We start from the raw sequence: 14160 nt of genomic DNA, 5'->3' as shown, positions 1-14160 counted from the left end.
TGCATGCTTTTATTTTGCTTTTATTCCTGAAAGATGGTTTTATTGACCATTCAAATCTGGGTTGACAGTTATTTTAATGTCAGAACTTTAAAGATAACCTTTCATTGTTTTCTGATTTCCTCTTGTTTCTGCTAAAAAAGTCCTTGTCATTTTAATTGTTGTTCCTTCATAGGTAATACATCTTTTTATTATGGAAACTTTTAAAAACTTTTTGATGTTCTCTTTATTTGTCCTTCCAAGATTCATTTTTCTTCTCCATTAGGAGCGATGCCTTATGTATTCTCATCTATACCCATGAAAGAGTTCCTTTCCATTATTCTCTAATATATCCTCCTGACACAGTGGTTAGATGTTGGATGAACATTCCCACTCTATCCTTCATCTCTCTGCTTCTCTTTCATATTTTTAATCTTTTTGTCTATGTTGCATTCTTAGTATTGAGAGACAAGCAGATCAGATTTAGGACAGGAAATTAAAGTAAAAGCTAGTCTTGAGGTCTTACCACTAGTTGGAGAAGATTAAAGGCATGTAAAATAGAGACTATCTCTGTCACTTTCTGTAGGATTTCTTTTAGTTTAAAACCGTTTTGAGGGGCATCTGGGTGGCTCCATTAGTTAAGCATCTGCCTTCAGCTCAGGCCAGATCCCAGGGTTCTGGGATCAAGCTCTGCATCAGGTTCCCTGCTGAGCGGGGAGTTTGCTTCTCCCTATCCTTCTACTCCCCCCCTTCCCCTGCTCATACTCTCTTTCTCTCTCTTTCAAATAAATAAAATCTTAAAACTTAAATAAATAAATAAATAAATAAATAAATAAAACCATTTGACTGGTAACTTGCTTTTTAAATTCTTGCTGGTATGATGTGGATGGAACTAGATGGTATTATGCTAAGCAAAGTAAGTCAATCAAGATAGACATTTATTATATGATCTCACTCATATGTGGTATTTAAGAAACAAAACAGGAGATCATAGGAGAAGAGCGGAAAAAGTAAAACAAGACAAAACCAGAGAGGGAGACAAACTGCAAGAGACTCTTAATCGTAGGAAACAAACTGAGGGTTGCTGGAGGGGAAGCAGGTGGAGGGGAAGCAGGTAGACAGATGGGGTAACTGGGTGATGGACATTAAGGAGGACGTGATGTAGTGAGCACTGGGTATTATAAAAGACTGATGAATCACAGGCCTGTACCTCTGAAACCAGTAACACATTATATGTTAATTAATTTAAATTTTAAAAAATATTTAAATTCTTGCTGATATTTATAAATCTAATCCTTTTTATTTCTTTAGGTCATTGTGTCAATGAGTATAGCATTTGCTCAACAAACTGAACTATCTAGAATAACTGGGGAAAAAGAGGATACTACATTGTCAAAACAAGCACATGCTTTCTGTCAGCAAGAACATTTAAATGAAATGAAATTATCAGAGGGTCAAACTTTTGAAGCAATGGACATGAAATTTAAAGAAGAATTTAAACCACTTAGTAAAGAGTTAGGGGAAGATGGAAAGGAAGTTCTGTTATCGAACAATGATAATCTTGATGATATACTAGAGTCGAAGGACCGTGAACTGACTATTTCAGAAGAAATGTTCTCCAAAGATAAAACATTTATAGTCAGAGAACCTGTAAGTATGTTTCCTTGTATAAACAATTGTGGCTTCCTTCATGGTAAAAATATTACCAGTAATTAATGTTCTTTAATGGGAAAGGAAGGTATCTAATCTAGTCTTGACTTAGGGATTCGAATTATGAATGTTTTATTACTTACATATGAATAAATGATTTAATACTGTTATTAAATAAAACAAGTCTGGTTCATAGTATTGTTAATCTTGTACATATTGTGAATGGTAAAATCTCATTGTAAGTTATACCTGCATTATTTTTGTTTCAGGCAATTTAAGATTAATTGTCTTATAGTTTAGCAATATGTATGAATAAAATATTTGCTTCATTTAATGTGATGATAACATCACAAGGAAATAGCTACCTGTTTAAGAAGAAATTTTAAAATACTGTACTCTATCTACTAATTCTCTTCTTCTTTGCTTACTCATTAATGGAGGATCTATTCTGTCTATACCACAACCATTTGTGCATTTAGCAAAGTAGTAAATCCTACATTTTAAAATTACTTGAATCCAAATTTTTTATTAATGTTCAGGATGTGTTGTCTTGTTTAGAGGCATATTCAAATAAAATTGCCAACTTCTACATGAAGTGCAAAACTAAGGTATTTGTGAAAACCTCTTTAGTTTACCAGCAACTGTTCATTTAAGTAGCAGTTCTTTGGGAATTGAAGTACTTGTGAACTTCATTAAGGAGTTGATTTCTTATGAGTTTGAGAAAGTAGAATATAAAGCCTTTATTTCCAAATAAAAATTATTAAAAATTGTTTCTCTGTAGTACTGTGATAACCATTGCATAATATAAGTAGGTAAAATTTTTCATGTTTTATAAATATAATTTTAAATTATAAATATTCCATTTATATTATCTCCCCATCATAAAATGTCAGGAGGGATAATGGAGTTATAGCTTCATTAAGAGCAGAGGGCATCCTAAGGATTTTTAATTTTTATTCTCCTCCTCCCATAAAATCAGATTGCATCTAAACGAACTGCTAAACAACTCTTCTGCTTTTAGAGGATAACGTGTAATGATAATAAACTAACTCTACACTGAATTGGAATTATAATGAAGACAGATTTCTTTTTTTTTTTAACTTTATGTTTTAGTTTAGTCATGGGGAGAAAACATCAGGTTCTTTGTGGGTTAGAATTGCTTTCATATTTGTTTCTAATGATGTTGATGCTGACAGATTTCTATGAAATGTTTTATGTATGCTGCCTTTTTTTTTAAAATATTGTAGATCCATGATGAGATTTTGGTATCGAGTATAGATGCTTCTAGACAACTAATGTTAAATGAAGAACAGTTGGAAGATATGAGGCAGGAACTTGTACGACAATACCAAGAACATCAGCAGGCAACAGAACTGTTACGGCAGGCGCACATGCGCCAGATGGAGAGACAGCGAGAAGACCAGGAACAGCTGCAAGAAGAGATTAAGAGATTGAACAGACAATTAGCCCAGGTATAGGACTTAGAGGCCCTTTTCTCCCCAATTAAAATAACAATGTTCTTTATGTAGCCTTTTTTTGAAAGTCAGAATTATTGCCAAGATACGAATAAATACAAATATTTAGCATTAGGAACAGACTCCATCAGCACAGCAGCCTTAAATCTTGTTAGGAACACCTGACTCAACTTTGGAGTGCCTGTCCTCTGTGCCATTTTATTTATCTGCCTTTTTTGCCATTGGAAAAGTGGCTACAAGGTTGTTGGTATGTTTGTTTTGAATCATTCCATTGACCATACACAACAAAAGCACTTTGACAATTTTGGAAATTCTTTGTGCTAAGATGCAGTTGATAGTCATTTTTCCTATATTCATTTCTAGTTTTGTGAGTCCACCAATTAGCATCTCCAAGATTTACCTTTATCTATCTTTAATCTGTCTTTTTAATCATGAATGGGAATCTGAAGTAGTATGTTTCTGGAACTTTGTCCAAGGAAACATCTCTTCTTGATTTCAGAAATGCAGATTTACATAACATTCTTGCCTCTTTTCTTACTCCTTGGTATTTGGGAGCTGGATTCTTGTCAATTGCTATATACAGTGTACTCACAAAATCATTACAGAAAAGCAAGAAATATCTATATAGAAGTTCCTATAAAAACAAATTTATTCAATTTATCTTGGAAACTTAAATGAGATTAAAAAAACAGAAATCTTGAAATGTGTTCTTTCAAATATAGAATAATAAGAAAATTGGGAGTTGAACATAAAACATATCATTTGGAAAAATTGGTGTTGCTTTTCTTCATCGCATTTTGTGAATTTAAACCTGATTTTTCAATGCAAAATTGGCATATAAAAATAATGTTAATTGAGCTTCACAAATTCCTGAATTAGCTTTTTTAAGTTTCAAATTTTGCATTGAACTTTATATATGCTTTCAACCCCTAATCATGGGATGTAACTCATAGGTAGAAAGGGCTTCTTGGTTCTAGGGGGTTAAAAGAAATCTGCTAATTATTTCTGCTTTTTTTTTCTTCTATCGCAAACAATATTCTCTCATGACCTTTTTTCTTATTTAGAGATCCTCAATAGATAATGAAAACCTGGTTTCAGAGAGAGAGAGGGTGCTTTTAGAGGAGCTGGAAGCACTAAAGCAGCTGTCTCTAGCTGGAAGAGAGAAGCTGTGTTGTGAGCTGCGCAACAGCAGTACGCAAACACAGGTAGTATGGACTTTGGCCCACCTAGGAGCCGTGGATCAACAATGCAGTAGGATCTGTTTGTCTTTGTTGTTGGTATGAATGTGTTTTTATAGGTGTTGAGCTTAATGTATTTGTGATTGTTTACATCCAAGGTAGGTGGAGTCAAGATTTTTACCTTCTATTTAAGGTAATTTGCATAGGACATTACTATAGCAGCAACTATTGTTTCACCAAGGAGTAACCTAACAAACTTGATGTCACACTAGAGCATGCATTAGTTTGAACCCATTAAACTTCTTTTCATCTCTGCATTAGGTTGCTTATCTTTTTTGATAATGCTAATCCCTTTATAAAATGTAGTTAAATATTATTTGGAAGATTATCTATTTTGCCTGCAGAGTTTTCTGTCTCACCTCATAACAATGTAGAAGAATGACATGGTTTTTCCCAGATGACAGGTTTTCTTTCTGTTTTGTCCTCTCTACCTTTACATAAACTTAAGCAGAATGGAAATGAAAACCAAGAGGAAATTGAAGAACAGATCTTTAAAGAAAAGGAGTCAGACAGAAAACCTGAAGATGTGCCTCCTGATATTCTGACCAATGAAAGGTATGCAGAATGTGTATTTTTTTGGTACAAAGGGAATTAAATAGTTGTTTCAGTGTGGTAAACTTTGTCCTTATTTTGATCTTGTACATTTATTTGTCCATTTTATTGTGTATGTAAAGAATTGTCAGTTTTTGATTGTTAAATAGAACAATTTTTAAAAATCTTTTTTATATGTAAAGTAATTTTTGTTTGGATATTGACCATGTACTTATCTCAGCAAATGATAAGGCATTATTTAATTATTGAACCTTTCTCAATTAATTTTATTCTGCTCATATGCCATTTTTTATCCTAAAAAACACAGTTGCACTTGTGAGTACATTTCTTCACTTCATGGACATGCATTCAATATAAGTCACCCACTTGCTTGTGATGAGGAAAAAAAATGAAGTGTGATAGTCTGCGATTAGCTTCTTTCTTTCATTTACTGCATATCAGATGAGAACTTTTAATCCATATCCCACTTTTATAGAGGAATAAATTAATGATCCGATGTTAACAAAACTTTCCCTGACTTGATTTTGTAGATGTTAATATATAATTGTCAAATATTAAATGAGAATTTACCCCCATATTAAGGAATGTAAGCATAATATTTTAAAATTTGTTTTGTTCAAATGAAAATAATTTCTTTAATTTTAAATTAAACTAATACCTACTAACTTAATTTCCTCCTTTTCCAATTTCTGTGACTGTCAACCCTCTGTGTCCTCCTAACCTCCTTCCTCAGCTTGCATGGAGGAATTTGGCCCCTAAGATTTTGGCTTCCCCATTGGATCATCAGTATGGAACACAGTCAGTATGGAACTCAAACAAGAAAGACAGTGTATGAAAATTAGAGTTACCATGGCAATATAAAATAAACCTTGTTTATTTTATATTATTTATCTCTGATTGGTATATTTTTAAAACAATGTAGTGTTTAATTTTTAGGAATTTTTGCAGCAAGTGCTAATAAATGAATATTCATATTTATTTCTCTTTACCATCATATTAATTTTAACTACTTTTCTTACTTAGAAATATTTTCAAATTATCCTAGTCCTGAGGCATTTGGGGCTTTAACAAAACCTAAGAAAAAATTAAATAAAACCCTTGACTGACTTACTACTAACTGAATTACTTAGAGTTTTATTTTTAATGCCTGGTCTCATGTAAGCAGAGAACTTGATCTAGGTACGAAAATAGAACTGTCTCTTTCACTTGACAAATACTGAAGGAAAACTTGTCCTTTTATTACCTTGTCTTAAAATAGTTATGTCATGTGCCTGTGAAAATAGATATCCTTTAACCTGATTTTTGGTGATCTCCCACAGTGTGAAGTTGAGAGAGCAAACTGTCTTAAGACAGAGGACCTTTACCATGAAAGTCTCTTACTTTATCTATATGTATTAAGTATAAAGTTTGCCACTGTTACAGTACTCTTACTGAATTAAGCTATTAGGACAAGAGAATTGTTTAGCTATTCCAAAAGTTAATCACATAATCTTCTGAATCAGCATTTATGGAAGTATATTTCTTGACATGAAAAGGTATTTGTGTCAAGCAAAAAGCAAAACAAAACAAAACATAAAAACTCTTTGTCCAGGATAATTCCATTTTTGTTTTTAAAATGAATATATTTATGAGGTAGAAGGGAAGGCTAGAAAGATATTAAAATGTTATCAGTGTTTATTTTTGCTGAGATATTTAGGTGGGTGGTTAGCAATATTTTCTTGAAAATGAAAATGTTTGACATCTTTTTAAAAAGACAGATGTACTATTAATTCCATTTGGTTGAAAATGAATTCTTTCTACTGGCTGAAATGAATGTGGTTTATATAACTTGAGAAATCTGTGTCTCTGGAGCAGATAAAATAAAGAATGTCCTATGATATTCCCTCTGCTGTTGGCAAATAGTGTTATTGCACAATAGACCTTTTTAAGAACAGGTCTCTGCCTGTTTTTGTGATTTATTTAGATTATCACCAGGAAGTTGTAGAAATACACATTTTTCTGGTGGAATTTTTAAATTATATTTTAAATTATAGGTTTGCCACAAAGAAGATTAAATGTGAAACATGTATAAGAACCATAAAGAACCATAAAAACACATATCAGCTTGCATGTGCTTTTTACTACCACAATTTTTAAAACTTAACTTTTGTGTCTCCTTAAAATCTTCTTCTAGTTTAGAAACTTTACTAGCTTAAAACTTTAGTTGTATGATTTCTTTAAGGTCATTACAGTATTGCACATTTGTAAAAAAAAAAAAAAAAGTTACAATTTACTGATAGACCAAAAATTTTTAGAAGAAAACAAATTTTATAATGTAATTATTAAATAAAAAACAAAAGCACCTCATTTAAGTACACTAGCACATTTTAGTAGAGAAGAACATATGATATTTTATTTTTTAAGTCCTATTTTGTGGTACATTTTTTGTGGAACATAGCAGAGTGTTTCAAAAAGATTAAACATTTTAATAAATGTTTCTTTATTTATACAGATTTGCGCTTCAGAAAGCTAATAACAGACTCCTAAAGATCCTCTTAGAAGTTGTAAAGACAACAGCAGCTGTTGAAGAAACAATTGGTCGCCATGTTCTTGGTATTCTAGATAGATCTAGTAAGGTCCAGTCATCTGCCAGCTTGATTTGGAGGTCAGAAGCAGAGGCACCTATAAAGTCATGTATCCATGAGGAACACACAGGAGGTACGAGTTATATATGCCATTGAGACTACCATAAATTATGCTCAGTAAATCTTTCTGAATTCAAGACAGTTTTGCTATGTGTTGAAAATACAGAAGAGACAATATTAAAGTTTTTTCCAACAAAAAAGTCTTCAGACACAAATACTTGGGAGCCAGTATTCTCAAAACACCATTATTGTATAGTATTTGCAATGTTATCTAGGAGTTGTTTTAGATACCCAGATTTAACTACTTTGTTATATAAACCAGAGACTGTTTAATTTCTCCACCATAAAAGAAAAATTCCATATCACTTCTCAGGACTCTTATCAATAGCCATGAGATAGTGGGAACATCCTGAAACCACCCTATAAGATGAGTAATAAAGAGCTTTTAAGAATCAAGCATCAGTTTCACATTTCTGTTGAGATGGTTAGAAGGAAGTTTTGATAAGAAACTGAAGACTTGATCTTTAGACTGTCCTCTGTTAGCTCCTTTCTTCCTCTCGGAAAAGTGTTTTTGAAGTATGACAATGTGTGTGGATCTAAAGGTTAGGTCCTAACATGACATAGCTCTCTTCCTAATTCTCCCTTCTTCCAGCTGTGTGGGCTGGGCTCCTCTTTGAATGTCTTACTTTCATGCTACTGACATCTACCCTCTTGTTTTTTAATTCCTTATTGATGAGGGAATCAGACAATCAAAAGGGGAGAAAGTTTTTGTCAGATGGGGAAAGATAGGGTCTGGACTCTTGGATCAGCAGATCAGGTCCATACTTTACTACCATTCCACACCCAAGCATTTCTCCCCAGTTAGAGGCCAACCTTCTAAAAATGCCAATATTTGCAATTTTTGAGAGCATTCTGTTTAAGTTTTATATAGAGAAATGAGAAGAAATTATCCCACTTACAGAAAGTTTACCTAATTACAAGCTGGCCAGAGCCTGTTTCCAAGTGCAGAGAAAACTCCATCAGTTGAGTACAAAGATAATTTTAAAAACCTCTTGGGGCACCTGGGTAGCAGAGTTGGTTGAACCTCTGACTTTGAGTTTGGGCTCAGGTTGTGGTCATATATCAAGCCCTGCATCAAGCTCCACCCTCAGCATGGAATCTTCTTGAGTTTCTCTCTCCCTCTCCCCCTCTCACTCATGCTGTCACTCTCTCTCCCTCTAAAATGAATAAATAAATCTTAAAAATTTTTTGAAAGAAAAAAAAAAACCTCTTAATAAAATAAGCTGAAATAATACTGAATTTTTAAACTTTCTTTCAAATTCATTCAAACTTTGTAGAAGTATTTTTTCAAATTCACTCTCTGTTAAGCTCTCAATGAAGGGCTATTTTATTTCTACATATAGATCTTGATGTATAGAAAAGAATTAGGTAACACTTTCTTGGTCTTACTGTAAAAGTGTTTATCAAACTAGTTAGGATGACTACTAATATCATTTGGGGACATTTAGAGATACATTTTGCATCTTGAAGGAAATATTGGATTAATAGAATTTATCATTTAAAACTGAATTTTCTGGGCGCCTGGGTGGCTCAGTGGGTTAAGCCGTTGCCTTCGGCTCAGGTCATGATCTCAGGGTCCTGGGATCAAGTCCCGCATCGGGCTCCCTGCTCAGCAGGGAGCCTGCTTCCCTCTCTCTCTCTCTCTCTCTCTCTCTGCCTGCCTCTCTGACTACTTGTGATCTCTCTCTGTCAAATAAATAAATAAAAATATTTAAAAAAATAAAACAAATAAAACTGAATTTTCTGATAAACTTAGAAGAATATATTGGCTTAAAAAAATTGACACTGTTCCCTTTGTAAGATTTTTTTTTTATGTTCCTTCATATTTTTCATGGAGTCTTATTGTAAAAACTCAGAGGAACTTGTGAAATATTTCTTTTATGTCTCATTTAATATGACTGAAAAAGTTCAGTCTTACTCTGATTATGAAACATTTGCTTTTCAGTTTTTATGTATGACTTTTTAGTGTAGGTAATAGCACTTGTGATCTGTTTTCAGCTTTCAAGTCCAACCTTTTTAGATTTTACGCATGTATGGACTTGTTAACTCTCTAAAAAAGTAAATAATTGATTTGCTAATGTGTGCTTCCTCATAAGAGTAACCTAGTTTATGAAATTAAAGGGAGATTTTGAGCCACTGTGAAATCAGTTGAACTTGAATGAATATTAAAGTAGTTCATAACAGTAAGTTCCCTTAGAATATGTTGAAAGAAAAGTTCTTTGAGGCCTGAACTGTGATGGCTCAGTGGAAGAATGCTCACCTCTGTTACTTTTGCAATAGGAAAATCAATAAAGTTAATACATTTTTTAAATCGTAAAGGAAGGTGACATGAGTACTTAACCATTGACGTGAGTGTGCTTCTTGCTAGGCTAAACACCTTTGGAAGCCTTCCACTTTCAGGGGAAACTAAAGTATTTGAATACCTCCTGGGAAACTTTCTGGACCTTCAGCCCAGGCTTCCAGTCTCCTCGATGACTGCGTATCTTAAATATTCTTATTGTTTCTAGGATAAAGGCCAAATGTATCTAGCCAACAGTAGTTATTTCCTAGAATACTCTTTAATTGATGCTTCCTCAGAGAGGTCCTCCTTGACCACTTCATCTCATTTAGGCACTCCTCATTTTCCCAGGTGACCAGGCACTGAATCTCATCTGCTGCAGCTTCCTTTTGGAGTAGTGTGATGTGATAGAAAGAATGCTGGGTTAGTATCAGAAGGCCCCTGAATCTTACTCTAGCTCTCTGCAGCCCTGGGCAAATCTCTCAGTCTCCCAGGGCTTCAGTTCAGTTTACTCACCTGTCAGGTATAAGAGGCAAAGTAGAGTCAATAGTTTTCAGTTGGAGCTCTAGAGACCTTAAGAAGGCCACTGGGGTAGGGGAGGCTCTATCAGATCACCTACCCTACTTAATCTGGGAAGATAAGGAATGAGCATGGTATAAATCTGTAAAGTAAATGACTAAAGGACTTTTGAATAACCATCATCTGCTGTGTTTAAGACACAGATCTGAGTGGTTCACCAATCTGAAATCATGAGTCACTTCACCAAACTGGCAATTCTGAGATTTCTATCAGCATTTTATGAAATTGCCCTGCCATTTGTTTTTCTCTGATTTTTCTCCCAAAGACTAGTTATTATAAATACAGTGTAACCTTGATGTCTTTCTCATTCTTTTATTTCGTCGAAATAAACAATAACAATGAAAGTTCTCTTTCCTCATTGGAACATAATTCGCATTATTTTTGTGTAAATCTTCAAAATGTTACAAATGAGATACATTAAGCTAATTGACATCTTCACCTTTTCTAGATACTTTAATTATTTTTTCATTAGCATTTGAAAAAATTAATTTTTAGTGGCTTATCCATTTTGTTTTAAGTGTCTTGTAGTTTGTGCTTGAGATTTGTTCCTGTTCAGTACATAGTATCTTTAATTTTTTTTCTCACCATTGATTTCTTCTCTTTCTTCAAAGCATGTTTATGTCTTCACAATGTGTGTGTGGGGGGGTGCATTGGTTCTTCTTAACTTTGCTCCCCAATCAAGGTAAACCTTGACAAACTCAATGAGAGATTAGACCAATTCCTACTTTTATCAGCCTACAGTACACAGCTATTCTCTCTCAGGACGACGGTGACCTCCCAGTTGTCAAATCTAATAGCATCTTCTCAGTCCTTGTCCTGTTTGAGTGTCTAAACAAATAACATTACTGACATCTCTTCCTTTTTTGAAATATTTTCTTCTTGTCTCCTGGAGCATCTTCTTTCTATGACTTTCTTTCACACAGGTTCTGTTGTTAGCTTATTATATTATGTTTGTCCTCCTTCTCTCCTGAAACAGGAAAGCAGTTTACTGCTCATGAAATAAATGTATCCACTTCCAGGATTTCAACTCTTACCTTAATACAAATGACTTCTAAGGTTCTGCAGACCCGTATTTCCAAAAGTCGACTCATCTTCTCTACCTAGCCCATTAACACTTCCATCTTCATTTTTCATGCCTACTCTATATATTTTCTCCTGATTTTTAAAATATTTCTCTTAATGACTCTTCTGTCACCTAAGAATGATCTATACTTGAACCCCATCTTTTACTACTTTCTTTCTCCCTTATCCATTTAGTCTTCTCCGACCTGTGCCCAGCCCCCTACCTTTCAACACTTCTCATCTAGGTGATTGGAATAGTTTTCTCCCCCCCCCTTTTTTTTTAAGATTTATTTATTTATTTGAGAGAGAGAGCAAGCGTGCACACACAGGGAAAAGCAGAAGCAGACTTCCTGCTGAGCAGAGAGCCAGATGTGGGGCTCCATCCCAGGACCCTGGGATCATGACCCAAGGTGAAGCCAGATGCTTAACCAACTGAGCCACCCAGGTGCCCCGATTGAAATAGTCTTCTAACCTGTCTTCTTCAGCCTGTTTGGTGTATTGCTGCAGTTTGTTTCCTGATTTGTAGATTTGATATCTTCCTGTTCAAAAAATTACTTACTACCCCAATATTTATAGCAAAACCCCAAGGTTCCTATGAAGTTAAAACCATTCACAACTTGGATACAACCTCCTTTCCAACTACCATTTTTGCCCTCCTCTCACCCCATCCTAACTCCTCCACATACTTTTACTCCATTAAGCCTTAGCTCTCCATTGTGTCAGACTATTCTCTTTACTCAGATTTGTCAGATTATCTGTATTTATTAGAAAAGGTCACTAGAATGCATTTAATTCCTTAAAGATGCTATATAACATATTTTTAGTTTTAAACACCAATTATAAACTATTGATATTTCTTCCACAGCTTCAAAAATATTTTTTCCTAGACTACCTTCATTTTGTTTAGTAACTTTGTAATATATACATTGTACTATACTTTATGTGAATTCATTTTGAATTCCAAGATCATTTTGAACTCATGAATACTTGTGAAGTATTAATCCGTATTACCAAGACATTCAGTTTTGAATACATGGAATAATACAAGGAAATATTGGTCTGGTTGCTGTCTGTTTTTAAGTTTTGAGAATAAAAATACAAAGTGAAAATCGTATTAGCTGTTACATTAAGAACTTAGATAAACTGTGTAATAGCAGACATTTAAAATCACTTCCTAGAATACAGTTTTGGATTCTTTAGCCAGTGACTTGTACAGAGGAGGTACTTAGTGAATATTGGACTTTTCTGCATTCATAGAACTTGTCTAAAGTTGTATCTGATATTGTTAATACATGACATTGAGAGAAATGCATGGCACCAGCTGCATCAGCTTAGCAGACATTTTAATAAAGAGCTCCTATTCTCCTGGATGACTATATCAAAACGAATATTCTGAGTACTTTAGAAATTAAAGTTTGATGTTAATTTATTAATTTTCTGATAACTTACTGATAAGAAATACACATTGTATGTAATAAAAGAATAGGTAATTCCTCATCAGGATATTTCACTATTGGGTTGTACTGTGCTGCCACAGACAAATAACTGTATTCCATGACAGCAATGAATAACCTATACTTTTATTTCAGTTTAGAGAAAACACTTCCAAAGCTTATTCTCTGCTCATATAAACTCAGTTTTGTTTAAGTAAAAAATCAGAATAGTGTGGATACATATACATCCACTATTAAATTAAAACTGCTCCTCAATCTATTACCCTCTTTGTACTATAGCTCTTAGAAAAGTTTCAGGCTGCAAAATGATCTTCGTCCCTTTTACTGTCTAGCCTGAGCTTGTGTTGCTACCCAGTACAGTGCTCAGAAATCAGAGGACCCATGGGGCGCTGGGGTGGCTCAGTCCATTAAGCACCCAACTCTGCTCTTGGTTTCGGCTCAGGTCATGATCATGAGGTCCTGGGATCAAGCCCCGTGTTGGGCTCCATGCTCAGAAGGGAGTCTGTTTAAGAATTCTTTCTCTCCCCCTCTGTCCTTCCCACTGCTTGCTCGCTTGTGCTCTCTCTCTCTCTCTCAAATACATAAAATAACTAAAAAAAAATTAGGATCTTTTCTAGACAAAATCTAGCACTTCTTCTATCCTTATTCCTAGAATATCCCATTGCATAGTGTTTTTCTTTCCATTATCATATGTATTTATTTCCTCATCATATAGTCCTTGAGGATAGGAATCAGATCCCACCACCTATGTGTCTCCATTACTTAGTAAATCCTGCATGGTGGGCACTTGGTAAATAGCGTTAAAAGTTGTTTTAAAAGTTTTTATCACAGAAGGATGCCTAGGTGTCCCATTTGGGTGACCGACTCTTGATTTTGGTTTGGGTCATGATCTCGGGGTCTTGAGATTGAGTCCTGCATAGGGCCCTGTGCTCAGGAGGGAGTCTGCTTGAGATTTTCTCCATCTTTCTCTCCCTTTGCCCCTTCCTCCTTTGTGTGCATGTGCATGTACTCTTGCTCTCTCTCTAAAATAAATAAGTAAATCTTAAAAAGTTTTTTGTCAAATAAAAAATATTGTATAACCCAAGTATTAATTTCTGCAAAGCCCTCTTAGCAAAGCATTATCCTTCTCATTCTTCTACCTGCTTGGTTATTAAAGAGTATTACATTCTGTATTTGCCTATTTGTTTTATTGCAATGTTGTTATTAAAAGGC

General features: G+C 34.3%; 1 protein-coding gene across 7 annotated transcripts in view; it reads left to right on the top strand.

Annotated features, from left to right (window-relative positions):
* The window catches only part of AKAP9 (A-kinase anchoring protein 9), a 197840-nt gene that overhangs the window by 117104 nt on the left and 66576 nt on the right, over window positions 1-14160 (top strand). For 5 of the 7 annotated variants that reach the window (XM_032875423.1, XM_032875435.1, XM_032875432.1 and 2 more), the window contains 5 exons: window positions 1288-1626; window positions 2874-3098; window positions 4166-4306; window positions 4791-4894; window positions 7383-7588. In XM_032875423.1, the coding sequence (XP_032731314.1) occupies window positions 1288-1626; window positions 2874-3098; window positions 4166-4306; window positions 4791-4894; window positions 7383-7588 (1015 nt within the window). The remainder of the gene's footprint in view (window positions 1-1287; window positions 1627-2873; window positions 3099-4165; window positions 4307-4790; window positions 4895-7382; window positions 7589-14160) is intronic. The other 2 variants (XM_032875468.1, XM_032875459.1) reach the window with 1 other exon arrangement.

This window comes from Lontra canadensis, unplaced genomic scaffold (genome assembly GCF_010015895.1).
Source record: "Lontra canadensis isolate GAN:19392208 unplaced genomic scaffold, GSC_riverotter_1.0 scaffold2, whole genome shotgun sequence".
Classification (NCBI taxonomy): Eukaryota; Metazoa; Chordata; class Mammalia; order Carnivora; family Mustelidae; genus Lontra; species Lontra canadensis.
The sequence above is the reverse complement of the archived record's forward strand: the minus strand, read 5'-3'. Positions and strand labels throughout refer to the sequence as shown.